This window comes from Camelus dromedarius, chromosome 18, assembly GCF_036321535.1.
Source record: "Camelus dromedarius isolate mCamDro1 chromosome 18, mCamDro1.pat, whole genome shotgun sequence".
Lineage (NCBI taxonomy): Eukaryota > Metazoa > Chordata > Mammalia > Artiodactyla > Camelidae > Camelus > Camelus dromedarius.
This window is the reverse complement of record NC_087453.1, coordinates 21,274,827-21,294,889: the sequence shown is the minus strand read 5'-3', so window position 1 is coordinate 21,294,889 and position 20,063 is coordinate 21,274,827. Positions and strand designations below refer to the sequence as shown.

General features: G+C 50.3%; 1 protein-coding gene across 3 annotated transcripts in view; it reads right to left on the bottom strand.

Annotated features, from left to right (window-relative positions):
• Nucleotides 1–5,451: 5,451 nt before the first annotated feature.
• Nucleotides 5,452–20,063, bottom strand: part of COMMD7 (COMM domain containing 7) — a 30,136-nt gene continuing 15,524 nt past the window's right edge. For 2 of the 3 annotated variants that reach the window (XM_031433990.2, XM_031433991.2), the window contains exons 5-9: nt 20,014–20,051; nt 19,466–19,556; nt 19,105–19,154; nt 18,646–18,694; nt 17,340–18,127 (exon numbers count right to left, since the gene is read on the bottom strand). In XM_031433990.2, coding sequence (XP_031289850.2) covers nt 18,051–18,127; nt 18,646–18,694; nt 19,105–19,154; nt 19,466–19,556; nt 20,014–20,051 — 305 coding nt within the window. In that variant the 3' untranslated portion in view covers nt 17,340–18,050. Of the gene's footprint in view, nt 5,777–17,339; nt 18,128–18,645; nt 18,695–19,104; nt 19,155–19,465; nt 19,557–20,013; nt 20,052–20,063 lie in introns of those variants that run through there. The other variant, XM_064475771.1, reaches the window with a different exon arrangement.

Genomic DNA, 20,063 nt, shown 5'->3' with positions numbered 1-20,063 from the left:
CTGCTCTTCCCCCGTCTGACTGGTGCGGAGCCTGGCACACACTGCTGGCTGGAAGGTGGCTGCTGACTGGTCGTGCGGAGGCCATGCGGGTGCCAGGCCCCAGAGGCCCGGAAGGACTCGGGAAGGGGAAGAGAGGAAACCATTGGGAATGAAGGGGCTGAGGAATGTCCATAAACGAAGCCCCTAACCCAAACCCCAAGGCCCCTTTGTCCAGAGAGCCAGGCACCTCTCTGTCCCCCTCACAGCCTGGGGGAGGGTGGGGAGAGGAAGTGGGGAGGGGCGGGGAGAAGCCCTGGAAAGATTCCTTCCCGATAAGGCCCAGGGCTGGGACAAATGGCAGGAAGAGGCTGAGCTGGGCCCTCAGAACCACAGACCGGCTGGGAGTTAGGAGGCCCCAGCCCCTTCTGGGACAGTCCAGCTGCCCCCGCCAGCTCCCCTCCACGCTGGCCCGAGGTGTCCCGGCCCCAGCAGCCAACCACAGGGAGACCAGAGGGCGGAAGCGGCCGGCTCTTCAGACCTGGCTGCCGGAGGTGGGCTCAACGGCCACACGCTCCCCTCACCCACCCCCGCCCCTGGCAGCCACAGGTCCCCCAGGCCCAGAGGCCTAGATGGGGCTCCAAGGGACATGTGACGGACGGGGAGACCCAGATAGCAGCTTCGAACGCACACACTGATCTTTCTGCTTGATCTGATCTTTCACCCAGTCACTTCCTCCCCTGCTTAAAACCCCTCAGAGCCACCCCATGCCCTCAGAACAGAAAAAAGCAGCTGTGCCTGGCCAGCTGCAGGCGCCCTCACCCTTCACTCACCCGTGCCTCTTGCCCGGGGCCACTTGGCTCCGTTTGCAATTATGCATTTATTTGTGAGATTCTTCAAGTGCACAGGGATACATCTGCTTTTGCTCGCTGTGGCATCTCCTACATGTTGCAGAAAGCCTGGCCGGTGGTAGCCAGGCAGAGCTGTTTGTTGGTAGGATGAATAAAGAAGCCGGGGAAGATGGTGGGGTCATGGGGGCAGCAAAGGGTTTGGAGATAGGACAGGCTTTTGAAAACCCACTAGCTGTGTGGCCCTGGACGGGTCACTGCCTGGCAAGCCTCTCCCAGCCTTTGCTGGCTCAGCCATCGGTGGGTCTCACCCTGAGTGTAAAGCAGGAGCCATGCTGTTCAGAGAATTGGTTTCCTTACTTTCCTTTTATTCTTTTAAAATCCAGCCCTTTTACTTTATGGGCAGGACCTGTTGCGGAAATGACCCAATCAGTCTCTTCTTGGTGTTTATCTGAACCAAAAAGGGATTGCAAATTGGTGCAAACTATTTTGGAAAGAGACTTAAGATGTCACCTGCCTACATGTAAAACACTAGCATCCACCACCCAGCCCTTGTGCTTCTAGGAACCAGTCGTACAGGAAATATATTGTATTTGGATGCATTAGTCTGGTATTCAGAAAAAAGTACAATACATTGTTTTAACAAGGGAGAGAAAAAAGCAAGTGGGAGAACAATCAGTATTTTTATATCTGGCCACCAGGAGGCACCTTTGGGTCAGGGGCTCGGTCAGGTTAACCCAGGGCACATGGATTTAAAGGACAAAAATGAATGACAATACACAACCCACCTCAAAGGACGTGCTAGTCTTCATCTCACCCCTGAAGCTTTTGTTATAGACAATATCTACATGTTTTGCATCCTCTCCGCCCTTCCTCACAAACAACACCTCTTGCCAAAAAAAGAGGCAATTCTAACTCTTATATCCTTATTTTGTTCTGCTGGGCTTATTCTGGCCCATCTCTCAAAGCTCCTTGGGCAGAATTCAGTTTGTTAGAATTTGGGATGTGATTTGTGCAATGTCTTTCGGGGGCTTCACGACAAATGGATGCTGTAAATCGTTATTCCCGTGAATGGGTGGGGAAACCGAGGCCCACACAGCCCAGGCCATAAAACAGATGATGGCAGAGTGAAGAGGACCTGGGGGCCAGAGCCACCTAAACAAAGTCGACGATCTAAACCCTGACCTCAGGCCCGTGCTCAGCCCTCTAACCTCTCCTGCTGCCTCCTCTTTCTGCAATTTCACTGATTCCATGTCTCTAAATACAACCTTTCCTTCCGGTCTGTCGAGAGCCTACCACTTCTCCTCCTCATCTCTGTCTGCTGCAGTTCTGGGGCCCTCCTGGTGGGCCATGGTTCCCCACCAACACCACCCCCAAAGTCCAGGCAAGGATTCCTCAGATAAAGTCATCAGTCATCAACCCGCGGGTTCCTTCCCACCCCCACACCCTCTGCTAGAGACCCCCCACTGTGTGGCCGGAAGCTGGGCTCAGGGGATAGCCGGCGCCTTGTTAGCAATGGGCCACCGCTCGCCCTGGGAAACAGTCCGGTGCCCACCCAGCGACAGGAAGTGCAGACGCCTCCTCACAGGCCCCAGTCTCCCCGAGCTACTCCCTCTGAGTCTCCAGGTGTCCTTCCTCCTGCCCTCCCTCAAGGCCTGTGAGCACCCTGCAGCCCCTTCCCGCCCTCCCATCGCTCCCGGACACTCTGACAGCCACTTCCCAGTCCCGCTGTGTGTCAGGCACCTGGCCTGTTCCCGGCACTGGGAGTGCCTCTCTCTGCGCCCCTCTCAGCGCAGACCGGCTGCACTTTCCTCTACCCCCAGTGCAGTCGTTTTTCATTAAGCTAGTCTTTCAAGGAGGAAAAGAGAACTTAAAAGAATCTTTTTCCTGGCCTCCAGGCTGTTTACAATGACAGTTCATGAGGAACTGGGCTCTGAGCTGAAACAACTCCACTTTGGAAGGGGTGAGGTGCAGAGGAGAAGGTGGAAGAAAAAGGAGCCAGTGACAGCCTCTCTGCTGCCGCAGGGCTCCCTCTCCTCACCGCTCACAGGCTGACAGGGGGGCTTTTCAACAACACAGTTGTGGTCTTCTTGTTGCTGCCTCATTTAACCTTCCAGCCTTTCCCCTTCTCCAGGGGGCAGCCCTTGGCGTGGTGAGCAAGGCCCCACGGGATCTGGCAGATTCATTCATTCATTCATTCATTCATTCAGCAAGTATTGATTCAGTGCCAAGCTCTGGGCTAAGGAGAGGAAGACCATACAAGGGGCAGCACATCACAAACATTCTGCTGCACCTGCTGTCAGAAGGAACAGTGGGGGAGGGACAGGGGCAGAGGCTGGGTGGTGAGAGAAGGCCTCTGGCAGGAAACACTTCGGCTGAGACCTGACTAATGAGGAAGAGTCAGCCTGGCAGGCTGCAGGAGCCCCAGAGAGTGTGACTCCGGGGCTGCATCCTGCAGGACAGCCTGACAGATGGGGAAACTGAGGCACAGAACCAGGTGATTCGTGCATGGCCCTGTGGCTAGTTGGCTGCTCCCTTCCTAACTGCCCCCATTCAAGGTACCCAACCCTCTTTTCAAATGAATCACCTGGTGTGGGTCACACATCCACCCTGGGGTTTACCGGGGCAGGGGCTGCACCACCATTGCAGAGGCCCAGGGCCTGGTGGGTAGCAAATGCTCAAAAGAGTGAGTTGAGTTGGATCTTGGCATCTCCAGGATGCAGCCCAGTGCCTGGAAAATGGTAGAGGCTCAGAGAGAGTGGAGGCTGTACCAACGCGGCCCGAGGATACACCCCCCAACCAGAGGGCAGCCCAACAGCCGAGTCAGTCTGCAGCAGCTGCGTTGTACCATCCTGGGCCTCGCTGCTCGCCATTGATTAGAGCCGTCACCAAAATGCGGGGGCTGGGCAGTGCTGAGAACATGTGTGCCCTCAAAGAGCTCCAGCTCCCCACGGACGTTTCACCTCCAATCTGTGTCCCGTAAGCCCAGCACGAGTTCACACTCAGTGGCAGAAGCCTGCAGTGCTGTGACTCAGGGTGTCGCTGTTACTTAGCCGGCTCTCCTCTCTACTGTGTTGGTGCCTGGGAAGAAAACCCCACCCCAGCAGGTATCCAGCAACCACATACCAAGCACCTCTGAGGTTTGGGGCCTTCTAGAAGGCTAAGGGGGGAGGTGTACTGGGGAGTGGCTCCGGGCCTCCCTGTGCGCCCGCAGGTTTATCAGCTCTCGCAGAGGAACAGAAACCACGTCCAGGATGTGGCAGGTGTGGATGGAAGAGGAAGTGCGTGAGCTGCAGCCCGGCTCCTTCCCAAGGTGGTCTGGGCAACACTCCGCTTCTCCCCCGGGTGCCACGGGCTTTCTGAAGTGGCCACATCACCTAGAGGTAGCCGAGTAGAGGGGGGAGTGCAGAGCGGTAGCAGTGGGGAAGCCCAGCCTCCCCCCTCCCCCTGCTGGGACTGTCAAAACATCCACCCAACAGGAATGGGTGTGGGCTGCGGGGGGCACAGCCCTAGAATTCCAGGACTGCACTGTCTACGAGACAGATGTGTGAAGAAGCAGGTACCGTTCAGGTGCTCAGATGGAAGTCCTAGGGGAAGAAGGAGATGGTCGTCTCCATCCAGGGGCTGTGTCCAACACAATGCAAGAGGGGGGCTGGGTGAGGTGTCACACCAACCACAACAGCCACCCCAGCAGCGACAGCTGCCACTGACCAGCTCACCACGGGTGCCAAGAAGACACACTTGGCTTCGTGTACACCCCCAATAGCCCCAGAGTAGACTGTTCCCATTTCAGAGATGGGAAAACTGAGGCACAGAGAGGTGAGTGCCTTGTCCACAGGCCACCAGGCAGTAAGGGTAGGTCTGGAAGGAGGAAGCTGGCACATTGGTTCCAGAGATGCTCCCCCACAAGGTAACAGTGATGGGGCTTCTTGGCACCAGTTGCTTAAACTTGCTGATAGGCATTTGTTCCATCTTATTTCCAGCATCACCAGCCACCCTTGCTACTCTGCCTGTTCTCTGCCTGCTAGCCGGGACCTCTTTCTGGGGTGTGGCACAAAGACCAGGACCAGAGAGCAAGCCTGACGTGGCCTGCAGACAAGCCTGGGAGGAGGAGCCGGTGACCCAGATGCTTCTCAGCAGCTAGATTTCCTTGGCCCTCCAGAGGCTGCCTCCTCCCCTCTGCCCCCACCACCTGCAGTCAGTCTCCTGCAAATTGCCAAGTGTTGATAATTAAAGGAGGCCCAATCTAATCAACACCTCACAAGAAGGAAGCAGGGTGTGCGAGTGTGCGCGAGTGCATGTGTCCCAGAGCACTGGGCTTCCTTCTCTCCCTGAGCCCTCAGGATGGAGGCAGAAACATGGGCCATGGGCCCGGCACTCTGAGGCTCTGGCCAACATCAGCAGACCACCCTCCAGACCAAGCTGGGATCGGGGCTCGGCTTCCATTTGCCAGCAGTGCCTCTCCTTCCCTGAGCCTTGAGAGCCCCTCAGGGAGATGGAAGGCCCCTAGGAATGTGCCCTGGTGGCCACAGCTGGCCAGGACTCTCAGGCCAGCCAGTGTTCAAGTCCCCTTCAAGGCTCTGGGCCTTGGCAAGATGGTTTCAGGAGAAAATGCAGGCAGGACCAGGGATCTCAAAAGCATCGAGTTTAAACCTTTTCTGATCCAGATGGGGTAACAGAGGAGCAGAGAAAGGGCATAGTTTACTCAGAATCATGCAGCAGGTTAGACTCAAGTCTCTTGACTCCCCCATCCCACACTTCTTTTCTGGCACCAAGAAGATGGGCTCCTCCTCCAAATTCACCTTCTTCGCAGGCTTTCCCTCCAAAGGCAGGGAGTGAAGTATAAGGAATGGCTTCAGTGCTGGGCAGACTGGTTTGAAACCTCACTCCCCGACTTAATTGCTGTGTGACTGTGGGCAAATAAATTTCCCTCTCTGAGCTGATTTCCTCATCTGTAAAAAATTGGGAAAATAATAACTTCTTCTTAATGTTACAGTAAGAATTCAGGGAAATACAGTGTCTCCAGGATGGAAAGCTCCCCTTGGACCCCTGGCAGGCTTTCCTGATGCCTTGCACGTGGTCAGACACTCTGCAGACTCCCTCCCCGCTTCCCTCTGTGACGGCAAATACATCCAGGCTCAGAAACACACGTCTTCTGCCCAGGCTTTGAGACAGGCTTGAAAATCCTCCCACACTGGCCACAAGCACAGGGCTTCTGTCTGGAATGGTTTCTCTGACCCGGGGGAGATGGCAGAGAGAGCACTGGAATTCTCCAGGGAGAGCGCTCTGGGGAGCTGGTACCTGGATGGAGGAGGCAGAATCCCTCCTTGCTTCTGCCTCCCTAGTTTCCTGAGAGCTCGGCCCCCATCCCAACCCCCAAGAGCCTCCTGGTTTGTGGGGAGCTGCCTTCACCCACTTGCACAGGCACAGGTCTGCTGAAGGCAGTGCAGGCGGAGGCTCCAGGCGGGCAGTGGAGCTGAAAGCTGCTGACAGGAGGCCTCTGAGGAGGGGTGTGGAGAAGAGGGGGGAGAAGGAGAAGAAAGAGGAGGAGGAGGGGAGAGGCCTGGTGAGTCCCGCCCCCCCCCCAAGCCTACCCTGGACAGGCTAAGAAAAGCTCCGTTCTAGGGGAGAAAAACCAAACCGCCAAAGATGCACAGTTGCCCTCCCCACTGAGCTGGGGGCCTTCCTTCCCTGGAGCCAGCTGCCCCAGGCAGATTAGTATTCAGCTCCGGAAAAGCAGGCCCCACACACCAACCCACGAGAGGCTGCCAGCTGAGTCAGCCTCTCTACCTGTCAGGAAATCATTCATAAAATATGACACCTTCCCAGCGCCCAGCTCCCAGCCTCACCCCAGCCACTGTCCCCCAGCCAGCTCCACAACCCCCGCGCCTCTGGCCCCCCTCCCGCCTCCCCCAGCCACTTCACTTTTCTCCTGGGATAAAGACAAATGAGACCATCGTGAAATAAGGCCAGCTCAGCCTCAGTAAATCAGCATTTACGGGTCTGCCCTGGGGACAACAGCTGAGTCAAAAAGAGCGACGACTTCACTCAATTATGAACAAACGTCGGTGACACTGCTTCCAAAGGGTTTTCAGTGTCACAGCCATGCGAGTGGTGGGCACTTCTTTATCTTCAGTTTATGTTTGGGCAGCGGACAGCTGGAAGCTCCCAGGATACCTTACTAGACACAGCTAAACACAGACTGTGTGGCCGATCCTTCCACAAAGGAAACTGGGGGCCACAGAGGGGAGGCAACTTGCCCCAGGTCACACGTGAGTTCAAACTCGAAGCCCATGTCCTTGAAATGACGATATTCCATGCTCCTCTCACTTCCCATCAATCAAACCCTGATGTACTCTCTTACTCAGGAGATAAAAGGCAGGTTATTCTCCTGCTGAAGAACTGGATTCTTTATTACAGTCCTGTGTGCCTGGACCCTGCTACCCTCCGCCCTCATCACCCTCCCCCTTGCTCTCCTTCTGCAACCACTCTGGCCTCCCTGTTTCTCAAACACACCAAGCATGCCTCGGGGCCTTTGCATATGCCACTCCTCTACCTTCCATTCATTGTCAGGCTCCCTACCATCCCACAGGACTAGATTCCTTGTCACCTCCAAGAGTCCTTTCCTGACCACGTGAGAATTCCCCCAACGTTATTCCCTATCCTTGTATGAAAATTGTTCCCATCCCAACTCATATTACAAGTTAACCATGTACCTCTTCACCTAGCTACTGTCTGTCTCCCCTGGGAAAGAAAGGCTGTGAGGTTGGTCTTACTGTGATGTAAAACTCTTGGTAAATATTTGTTACATGAATAACTGAATGATTTCTTCCTGCATACAATGAGAAACCCCCAGGCTGGCACTCCAGTCCCTTTATCTGCTGACCATACCACTAAGTTGAGCAGTTAAGTGATCAGAACATGTCTTCCTCACTCATCATTCCTATTTGGTGTTGATGACAGAGAGGCTCAGAAGAGCCCTGGAGGATAAGGGTGGAGTCGGAGTTCGGAGCCCAGGTACAGGGCCTTGCGTCCCCACCCAGCCAGCAGGGCGCAGTGCCATGGGTGCTGGATAAGAGAGTTCTGTAAGAGACTCTGAGACTGCCCTGACCTGTATCATCTGTGCCCCCAAGAGTGGCAGCCATCAAACACTCACTGCTTCATGAGAAGGGCTTCAAGCTGCATCTGGGTCACCCTTCTGATCACTCTCTAATCACCACTGACCCACCAGGGCTCAGACCTACTTTAGAAGCCAAGGCAAGTATATCCAAATGATATGATCAAGGGTTCTCAGCATTATGTGTACATTAGAATCATGCGGGAACCTGTGAAAAACGCAGCTGCCCTGACCCCTGCCCGCTCTGTCCCGTGCTGATTTCACAGGCCTGGGCTGGGGCGAGGCAAGCACCTGGGAGACTGATGTACAGCGAAGGCTGCGGGCATTCCAACCCTGGCTGTGCGCTGCGTCTACATGAGCAGCTTCGAAAAACGCTGAGGCCAGGCCCCTCTGCCACTGGAGATCCTGATCCAAGGGCTGGTGTGGCTCACACATTTCCCAGGTGATTCTCTGGTGCAGCCAGGGTTAGAACCCCAGATGCTAGATGCTGGCTTTCTAGACTGTTCTAGCTGACCCAAGTCAGACCTTCCTGCAGGAGGCAGATGTTCAGGTGAACACTGACTGAGCGCTTGCTACAGGCTGTGCTGGACAATTCCCTGCCCTTAACGTCTTCACTCCCACCGGAGCTGGGAGACAGCAAGGAGGCGGGCCAGGCCAGAAGGCAGGACACAGATGCTCCTGTCACTTTCCTGCTTAACCCCTGTTCATCACTCCGTTTAGCTGGAAGATCTGGTCCCTACCTTCCCAGCCTCCTCGCCTGCTGTTGGCCAACACTCACCTGGGCTTCCTTCATCTTTAATTACCTCCTGTTCTTCCACAAGTGCCACGTGGCTTCCCACCTTCCTGCAAAGGGAGCACTGTTCCCCACAGCAGTGCCGTCACCCCACCTCGCCAGCCTGCCTCACTCCTGCTGGGGCCTCACCCAGCTAGTCAGGCGGCTCCACCAGGGCTCCTAGGGCGTGTCCCACACGTCTGCTCCAGTGGGCATCTATCATGCTGCCCTGGAGTCACTGTCCTCCTCCCTGGGAGCAAGATTGTGCATCCCCAGCATCTAACAGAGGCCTGTAAGGGTCTGGGGGAACTTAGGGTAAGCAAGGACAAGTTCTATTTTGGGGTTACTTTGGCCAAGGCTCTAAAGACTTGTTGGAGAACAGACAGCCGGAGGCAGGGCAGTCAGAGAGGAGATTATTCAGTACCAACCCAAGGATGAGAAAGTCGCCACAAGAATGGAAATCTGGGAATAGATGGGCTAGAAATTACCAAGAGTTGCCCTACCACTTGGTCAAAATCCAGACTCTACCATATACCAACCGTGGGCCTTTGGGCAAGCTATTTAACTCTCTGAGCCTCAAGTCTCCTCATCTGTACAATGGAGATAATTATAGTTCTACCTCGGGGCTGCTAAAAGCAGGAAAACAAGCCACAGCATATAAAGCCCTTAGCACAGCAGTGCCTGGCATAAGGAATCACTCAGTAAACGGTGGTAATTATTACTGTTATTATTACTCATGGAACACCTGTGTGGAAAAGGCCTTTAGAGATCATCTAAATTAACTCCTGCATCTTATAGTCAGGGCACCGACGTGGAAAGAGGAAGGTCTCACTGGCTTTTCTGCCCAGGCTTGCAAACCCAGAGCAGGACCAAGCCAAAGGGGTCTTCTCCCGGGCCACCGAGGAGAGCTGGGGAGGGGCCGCTGGGAATCAGCTGATGTGCTGGCTGGAGTCCAGCTGGAGTTTCTAATGACTTGGAGCCTGACGGTCCCCACATCTCAGCTCTGTTTCAGGCAAAATCGTTGAGCATATTTTAGGATCAACGAAAACCCACAATGCCTTTGGCTGAGCACTTTCCCTCTTCTTGTTGAAGCCCAGGGGTATTTTCTAGGAAATTGAGTCCATCTGTTTCTGATTCATTTGTACTTAACTCATCACCAAGCTGTTTTGTAAGAGCCCTTTGATGTAAAAGCAGCCTTATTCCATAAGCCTCTCTAAGCCTTTATTTAGTCAACAGTAGGTAAACGGGTCTCTCCAAAGAGGCCAGAGGCAGCTTCTTGAGCTCCGTTAACACACAGGCCACGTGAAAGGCGAAGCGTGGCCCCAGGATCCCCCTCTTGAGGCTTGTCAGGGCAAAGCGACCACTCCCTGACCCTGGCCCAGCCTGCAGCACCTGGCCACCTCTCCTCACCGGGCACTGTAAGCCAGAGTCCTCCTTGTCCACCGCTCACAACCCGCCCACGTGGACCGACAATTTCCTGTGTTGCTTGAGCTTCTTTATTTCAAATCCCTTGAGGATGAGTGGCTGGCAGGTCTCCTAATTCACTGCGCCACCGCAACACTGCGGCACCGTGCCTTGTACAGTTACAGGGACCATCGCTTCCAAACCAAAAACCCATGGAAAAGGCCTAACAAGTATAAGGGCCCCCAAAGGGATCAAGTGCCAAAATATTTGAAATTGGGGCTGCCAGAAACAGTGAGCAGCTCAGAGAATCACTGCCAGAACTGAACGTCCCAGGGTACGAAGGCAAGAGTCTGTCTCCCCTTCCCTCCTCCACCCAGACCAGAGCACGCCACAGAGTCCCAAACCTGCCTGTTTTATGCAGCAGGATGAAGAAATCGAGGAACCCCCTAATCCAAGAGAACAGAGGACACTCTTCACTGAATTCAAGGTTGGCTGAGTCCCACGGCGTTTCGGGGGACAGCCCTAACTTTGGGGTTGCTTTCAAGACACCACAGCCCAATCCAGAGGCATCTCTGTAAGAGGTAGGGTCTTGGAGGGGCCCACTGGGCTGGTTGTATCCTCTGTTTATTTAAGATGTTATTAGGGGCTCTCAAAGGCAGGGGATGGTGAAGCCCAGTGGCTCCCACATGCTAGCATGCAACACAATTGCCCTCCAAGGGCTGGTTACCACGCAGAGGGCTAGGTCACACTCCCAGAGTTCCTGATCCAGTAGGTCTAGACCAGGGCCCAAGAATTTGCATTTCTAGCAAGTTCTTAGGTGATGCTCATGCTATTGGTCCTGGGACCACACTTTGAGAACCACTAGTCTAGCGACTCATTTAGTCCTGGGGTGAAAATATCAGGGGTGGGGCAGCTACCTACTGGCAGTGAATGTTTCGTTTCCCCTTTTCTCTGAATACCGTGGCTTGAGTACTAAGTGACAGCAGTGACGGTGGTGCACACTCTGAAGCAGGTGCTGGGCTCAGTGTCCCACGGAGACCACCTTGTTCAATCCTCACAATTACCCTGCGAGGTCGACATTATCTCCATTTCACAGGTGAACTGGAGAGGAGGGGTGAAGCAAAACTTCTCGGGTCACACACAGACTGGAGGCCAAAATATTCTCACTGAGTGTGCGCATCCGTGAACACAGATGGTGAGAGGCGGATGTGAACCCAATCTGACTCCATAGCTCAGGCTCATTCTGCCACGTTAGCAGGAAGCATGAAAGGAGGCAACGCGAGCTCTGGGAGGGAAAGGGCAAAAGCTTCTCTCTCTACCCTCTTCCTCCCCTTTGCTTTCTCTCCTCAATTTATGAAAGCGGTGCTCTGACGAAAGCTTTTCTGAATCTCCTGTCTGGCTTCAGGGACTGACCTAGGGAAGCAGAAATGAAAAGCCATGGAGAGGAGCTGGGCCCAGAGGGGCCCCGAGAGAGAAAGAAGCGGGACCACCTGTCGAAGACAAAGCCCAGGTTATGGGCCCAGATCAGCCCCGGGTAGTCACCACGGCCTCCTTAGGAACAAGGAATCTAGAAATAGTCCAGGTAGTTGGTGTGAAGGAAGTTTAGTTGTTTTGGTTGAAAAAAAAACTTGTTAACAAAAGTAACAGATGTTCTTAGCAATCCGGGGGGTAGGGAAGGAGGCTGTTTTTACTTTTTCAGGTCTGTTTGAATTTTTTACTGTGTGCCTTTCATGTATTATCTCTATAATAGAGCACACTCATTTGTGCTTTTCTTGAAAAATGCATAAACTACAGAGAAACAAAAGAAAAAATTAAAAAACCCTGTAATTCCACAGCCTGGAAATAACCACTGATACTGTTTTCCTTTTCATCCCCTTACTAGTTTATTTACATGTAAACATTTTGTACAAGAGTAGGTTCACCTTAATCTTACTGTTTTGTAACCTGATTTCTTTGCCTACACATCATGACCATGATCCATCATACTGTCTTCTACAACATCCGTTTCAATGGCTGCACATTATTCCCATCACATACACCTACCGCCAAGTATATAAACTAAGCTCCCATTGCCTGCTACTAGATTGTTTCCAATCATTTGCTATTGTCAATTTTAGTCTTTTTCGGACTAGTACTTTTTATTCATCACTGGGTTACCCACGGTTCAAAAGAGGCCCATTTGGATCAAGAGATGGTGTTTTAAGTTTCCTCTTGCTTTAACACAGGGTGAGAAATAAAACATTCATGGAGATGTTTCAGTGGGGGTTTGATTTTGTAATACTTCCTAATTTAGGTAAGTTCTGTTAAAACCTTTCTAATTGGAATTCTATGGAATGTGAATTGTATCTTGGTAAAAACCAAACAAAAAGTCCTTTCTAGTTGGGAGTTAGAAGACCAAAGTTCCAGTTATTGCCAGGTGATCTCATGCAATGTAACCCTTGCTGTGTCCCTTTTTCTTAGACACTGGTGCAACCACACCCAACTCTCAGGGGGTCCTGAGCTTCAAACAAGATGATGTATGTGAAGGAATGAACTCTGGGAGTTACAGTGCTGTTCTTTATTCATAATCACCAAAGCAGGATACAACCATTCCACTGGTCACTGGTAAACAGATAAAACAAAACGAAACAAAACTGGGTTGTAGCCAGGTATAAAAAAGAAAAAAATCTACTGACATGTCAATAACATAGATGGATCTGAAAGACATTACGCTAAGTGGAAGAAGCTTGGCTATGTACTGAATTATTTCATTTATACACGTCCTGGAAGAGGACACTGGGGACAGGAATCAGGTTAGTGGTTGCCAGGACTAGTGGGGAGGGGAGGGGATTGACTATAAAGACCCCTGAGGGAACTTTTGGCAGTGATGGGGTGATGGAAATATTTCATCTGTTGACTGAGGTGGTGGTTACATGACTGTAGATGTTTTGCAAAACTCATTGAACTGTACACTTAAAAAGGGTGAATTTTACTGTATGGAAATTATGCCTTAATAAACTTGACTCCCCTCAAAAAAACAAAGTCTAGTGTTGCGCAAATATAAGGTATCACCCATCAGGCATTATCTGTAGCACTTTCCACAGAAATCCTGAAATATGTTTGTGAAATATGACAAATGTGAAAAAACACAACCCAGAAAAGACCAAGTATGCTGTGTCAGAACTGAACAGTGAATGCCTCCCCAACCCCAACCCAACAGTCCTTTTTCCTCCAGGGAAAAAATACAGATATTTCTGGTTGATCTTCTCTGGGCCTGACCATTGCCATCTTAATGAACACCACGCTCCAAAAGTAAATAAAATGTCAAATAGGAATAACTTGCAGCCAAAGACTAGGTTAACGGACAGCAGATTTCTAAGCAGAATAGGAACAAGGGGGAATCGATACAAAGATGAAGTGTTAACAGTAAGAAAGAATCTGCTCAAATCCCCCAGCACTGCAGCAAAATCCCTTCCCAGCAGTCTAGGGCCCTGATCAATGCCCCTGATTCGATAGATTATATTTGTGACAAAATTTCAATACCACCGTGGGACTGGAGTAGTTCCTGGAGTTCACAGTGGGATCTGAACTATAGCAAATGGAGGGGAGGATATAATCTCCTCTTGCATAGAAATCAGGTCACTGAAAAGAGAGGGGCAGTTAGTTATCTGTGTGCACAGCTCATCACCCCGTTCCCACAGGGTCTGGGGGAGCTCTGGCCCGTAGGAGGCGCTCCAAGAATGTTCGTGGAGTCAGGGAGCAAGGCGTTTACCTGCTCTAGGGAGGTGGTCCCTGGAAGATGGGTGCCCAGCCCAGTCACTGTATGCTAAAGTCTTATCTATGATCCGTGTTAAAACTGACCAACAATCAGCAGGTGGGTATAGCTCAGTGGTAGAGTATGTGCTTAGTGTGCAAGAGGTCCTGGGTTTAATCCCCAGGACCTCCATTAAGAAAATTAATTAATTAAAAAAACCCTGACCAATAATCAAACCAACTTACCCAGATTTATATTATTCTTCTAAAGCCAGGCAGGTTTGTTAACAGTCCTGCCTACATCCTCGCTTCTACTAACAACAGGGCCTGTAACCCTGCTACCAGGTGGGAGTGGGGAGCAGTGGAGCTGACTGTGCAGGTGTTGGGGTTACTGAGTGGAAAAGCAAGCCTCCTATCCAGAAGCTCACAGGCTAGTGGAGAAGAGAATTCTAGAAGCAATTACAATAACTTGATAATGAAGAGCTCACTGTTAGCTGAGCAGACATTGTGCTAGGTGATCTGTTGGATAACCTTGTGAGGTGAGAACTGTACCAGTTTTACAAATGGGGAAACTAAAGTTCTGAGAGTTTAGAAGCGTGCCTGAGGTCACACAGGGGCAGAGCTGAGGGGCCAGGAATGGAACCCGAGAGGTCTGACTCCAGAGCCTACACTTCTGGCCCTGCAGCAGAGGTAGTGGACCTGAGGAGTGCTCATCATGGACTGGTGCCGTCAGGGGAGGCCCTCAGAAGTGCCCTGAACCCTACATCTGAAGTATGGGGGATCTCTGTGGGCCTAAGGGGAGGAGAGGCAGAGGGCCTCATGGTGTGGCTGGTGCAGTCTGGTAGACCAGATGCTGCAGGACAGGATACCTGCCATGAGGCAGAGGAGGTAGTGGGAGAATTAGGCAGGGCCAGACCGCTGGGCTTGGCATGCCTGGAGTTTGGACGTTACCCTGGACGCCAGCAGAGCATTTGGATCTGCTGGCTGACATGAGTCTTATCCATGAGAATGTTCATGCAGGCAACAGGCCAGGTTGTAGAAGCTGTAAGAATGAAGACTGGGGTGGAACCACCAGGAAGCCACTGTGGTGACCAGCTGGGGTGGGAGAACCTGAACTGGGCAGGGCAAGGGGCTCCTTAGAATCCACCCCGCAGCCAGTTAGGCCCAGCTCTCACAGAGCACCTGATGGGGACCTGCACTGGATACCTTGCTGGGCTGATTCCTACCAGGTCTCTCAGGATCCTGTTTCTGAACAAGCAGGACCCCATGGTTCACAGGCAGCACAGACCAGTGACCAGTGACCAATTTCCGTCTCCAGTCTCAGTTTCCCCATCTGTAATATGAACAGATTTAACTTGATTGCATTTTAGTTACCTTCCTGTTCTGACATTCAGTGAATTCTCTTTATATTAGATTCCCATGGTCTCAGGCACACAAAATCTCATGGACACATTTGTTTACTTGTTTGTTTATTGGGGGGAGGTAATTAGGTTTATTATCATTTATTTTTATTTTTTTTAGTGGAGGTATCAGGGCTTGTACCTGGGACCTTGTGCATGCTAAGCACATGTTCTACCACTGAGCTACACCCACCCCCTTCAAGGCCACATCTGGAAGTCTTGTCCAAAGGCACTGATTTGCTCATCTTTGGGACCTGTGGACAGTAATCTTACATAAATTGGAACAATCTCTGAAGAGATCAGTTTGGTACTGTGATGTTTTGTTTTGTATGTTTATTTGGCTGGGCCACTGAGTCCAGATATTTGGTCAAACATTATTCTGCATGTTTCTGTAAAGGTTTTTTTTATTGGATGAGATTAACATTTAAATCAGTGGACTTTAAATCAGAGTAAAGTAGATTTCCCTCCATAATGTGAGTGGGCCTCATCCAATCAGTTGAAGGTCTTAATAGACCAAAGGCTGACTCCCCCACCTCCTCTCAGCAAGAATGAACTCTGCCAGCAGACTCTGGCCTTGTTCTGCAACTCTTCCCTGGGTCTCAAGCTGGCCAGCTTACCCTACAGATTTTGGATTTACCAAACCTCCACAATCCTGTGAGCCAATCCTTTAAAATAAACCAATCCTCCCCCACTCTCCCTCTCCTTCTCTCTCACATACATACATACACACGTGCCGCACGCACATGAGTGCACACACACACACAGTTGGTTTTGTTCTCTGGGGAACACTAATATTGGCACTATTTATCAAAATTGCAACTGCTGGTCATAACCCCACCACACACTAGAATATATGTATAGTTATCTGCATAAACAACAAAAAAAGAGTAAAAATTCAGATTCCGATTGTCTACACATGGGGGCAAACTCTCTGGAAGGACAGCTAAGAAACGAACACCTGGGGTTACCTGTTGGAGGAGGGCGGCAGGGGAACTGAGTACGGAGACAGGGCAGAGGGGCTTTTGCTTTACCCCTTCTATACTCTGATAAATACACATATTCTTTGACACAGCAATTCTACATCCATATGTCTACCTTAAAAATACATTTCTATGCATGTAAAATGATATATAGATACAAAAAATTCCTACCAAAAATTCAGTTGCATCATCGTTCATAAGAGAAGAACAGAAACAACCTAAACACCCATCAGCAGGAAAATGGTTGAAAAATCATCCATGTGAAGAAACTGTGGTGCATTTGTTACAAAGAATGAGGCTGCTCTCTCTGTTCGGACTGGTAACCATTTCCAAGTTAAGTGGGGCTGGGTGGGGGGAAGCAAGGTGCAGGTCGCTGTGTGTACAGTATGCTACCATTTGCGTGGGAAGAGAAGTCAAATGCTATGCGTGTATATTTGCAAGTGTATGAAGTGTGTCCAGAAAAACACAATAAACCAGTAACAGGGGCTGCCTCCAGGAGGAAAAAATTACTTGACACTGTATCTTTTGAATCATGGGCATGTGTTGCCCACTCAAAAAAAATTTTTTTTTGCTTTTTGTTTGTTTTTAGGGGGAGGTAATTAGGTTTATTTATTTATTTTTAGTAGAGGTACTAGGGATTGAACCCAGGACCACACAGATGCGAGGCATGCACTCTACCACTGAGCTATACCCTCCCTCTACCTACTCAAAATTTTAAAAAATTTCTGAGGAGGAGTGAAGAGATAGGAGGCAGACAAGTCACTTGCCAGGTTGGGGCTAGAGTCATCTGAACACAAAACATTCACTTGCTCTGCTTTTTATGATATTTTTAACCTGAGTTTCCCCTGAACTGCTCTTACAAATCTCAACTTTGGACCGCAGCTAATGTCACTGAAGACCCAGGGCTGTCACCAAAACCAGGAAGATCATCTTCGAAGATAAGAGCACTAGCTCTCAACTGAAAAATTGTGCTCTGCACCGGAATTGGACACAACATTGTAAAATGACTATTACTCAATAAAAAAATGTTAAAAAAAAAAAAAAGAGCACTAGCTCTCTACAAGGCACGTGACTCCCTCATCCACACACAGAGACATGCCTGGATGCAGATTCGTTCTTCAGAACCTTTTTTTATTCATCATTTAACCCACAGAGAAGATCAGCTTGAACCCAAACAAGCTAAAATAGCCTCAAAAGGCCCACCTCATTACAAGGCAAAACCTGAAAACGAGGACAGAGTTTAGCCTCAGTTCTCCTCAGAGCAGGCCAAGCAGTATCCTTACAGGGGTGCCCCATGAAGGACTGATTAGCAATGCACCGCCGCCGCACACACAGCCTGCTTTGGGGCCTCCCCGCCTGTGTCATTCAGAGAGTCTGCCTCTTCCTCAGCCATAAACAAGCCCTTGCTCTTTTGCAGGGGAGGGCAATCAGTGTGTATTTTGAGTGGCAGACCATTTGTTTACTCTGGAACTTTGAAGGGGAGGTGACTCAACTTATTTCCTCCCCTGCGTCTGAGATGCAATCGCCTCTCTGAATATCTAAACGGTGACCCGGGAGATAGGTGGCGGAGGGTCCCTCAACAAAGACTCTTCAGGAAGGTCATCCTGTCAGGCTCTTTAAGTACTTAATCCCGTTGTTTTTCAGAGACCTTTGCACCTGGGCTTCCAAGAAGCCAGCGGGTCCAAAGGAGTGGCCCACAGGCCTGGGAGTAAGCTGCCTCTCCCAGCGGAGCAGTCACCCGGGGGTGGGGGTGGGGGTGGGAAGGGGGTGGCGAGGGGAGAAGGGGGTGACAAGGGGAGGGGGAGATGCAGGGGACAGAAATCAGCTGAAACACTCCATGCTGGTTCTGACTCGCTCCATCTCGTGCAGGAAGCTGTAGAACTGAGGCAAGGTTAATTCTGGGGAGAGAAAATTTGGCTTCAGGTAAATGTTTCCAACTCCGCAGAATCACCCAAGAAAATTAATTTCCACCCACAGATTGTTCTTCTTTTTTGGCTATAGTTAACCTAAGCAGTTCTTGATGGGTAATTGATCATAATAAAGAACTGAGAGCCTTGAACATAGAAAGTTCTCAGCTCCATTTAAAAAAAGGAGGGGGGATATAGAATGGCATTAACTCCCAAGCACAAAGGGATGAAAGGCCGTCATTCGGGACATTCACCGCGACTCCTACAGCCAGAGCTTCTTGCTCTTCGGTATCGCCATTCCCCCCCTGCTCCTTTCCCCTTAGGAAAAAAGTCTTCAACTGTGGGAGACCCCGCAGGTCTGCAACCTGCCAATGGCTTATCGTTTATGACAGCAAAGGTGGCAGAATGGTGGCTCCACAGCTCGGTTATGACAGTGATGGGCTTCCCGAGCCCAGTGATTAAAGAGAACAGGGAAAAGTGAAAAGGCTCAAGTGGGAATTTGGACTCACCTATGTACACATTTTCGGTTTTATTTCCTTTCTTAATGACCAACTTTAACTGATCCAAGAAAGAAAAAAAAGAAAAAAAGGAAAAGAATATTTAAATTAAAATGACGATGTTTGGGCAAAGAAATTCTTGAAACCTGAACTTTACGTAAATGTCAAAGCATCCAGCGTCTAACTTGAGAGTCACTCAGGAGCAATCTGGATCGTCCACCACCAAAACATCTTCACAATTCCCACAACTATAAGACCAATCAAACCTGCAAGAATCACAGCCATATCCTATTCATCTGAAAGTGGGCATGTTTGTGAGCACATCTCTGGCTGATCACTTTGCTATGAGATACATGAGGCACTTCAGTGGAACATCCATTTCATTGGATATTAAAGAAACCCAATGTAGATTTGACACTTTTTAACCAAGTGAAAAATCTCCCAATTTTCAAGGATCAGGAGGAGACTTACTTGTAAAAAAATACTTCCCACTTTTTCCAGTTCACTGCTCCCAGATGTCACTATGACACAAAAGAGAAAAACAGTAAGTGACTGAGGGCACACTCTGAAGACCCCAATCTTGCAGGTTGTACAGCAGAAGCCATGTGAGGGCCAGTATGAGGACGGCAAGATGTGCTTTTCAGGAAGTGAGCTTTTTGAGAGCCATGGACAGAAATTGCTGCTGAATGTGGACAATGACACAGAGGAGCAGCTGCTGGTCCCAACAGTCTCGGGAGACTGAGGAGACCGCTTCCCCAGCGAAGCCATCGAAAGCCTCTGCAACCCAACCCTACGTCCCCCAAATGACCCAGGAATGGCTCTAACTAGTTACCTCCAAATTTCCACTCCATATCTATAAGCTGGTTAATCATCAGAGTCTGACCTATGGCCCATCGAGCAAGGGTGGGGGCATTCTGTTTCCACTGGAACAAAAGCAAAGAGCCAAAGTCATAACAATGGGAAAAATGTCCCCTCTTCACTCTGCCCCCAACACAGCATGTTTAGTCTTTAGGCAGACAGTAGGAAGAACGCAGAACCAAGGGCTTGGCCTATGAGCACAGATCTGGGGGCTGAGGGGAGTAGAGAGGCAGGAGGTTATACAAATGTTTTAATTCTAAGATTTAACCCAGGTTGGAACGGAAACTGTATGACATTTATGTTCAGTCAAATCAGAGGGAAAAAATGAAAGATGCACTAAATAGCGCTGTTTAAAAGCTGGATGTATGTCATTTGCATGAAACCAAATGAAAAACATTAAGCTGGGGGAATGACACACAATGATTGATGATTTTTCCTTAGTCTGTGCTTTAAGTTTGTTTCTTTTCATGAAATAAAAAGCAAGCCATCAAAATTAACCCTGGTTAAGAGGAATTATGATACCTTTTCAGAAAAGTAAGTGGCTTTCTCCTCACTAAGACCTACAAGAGAGT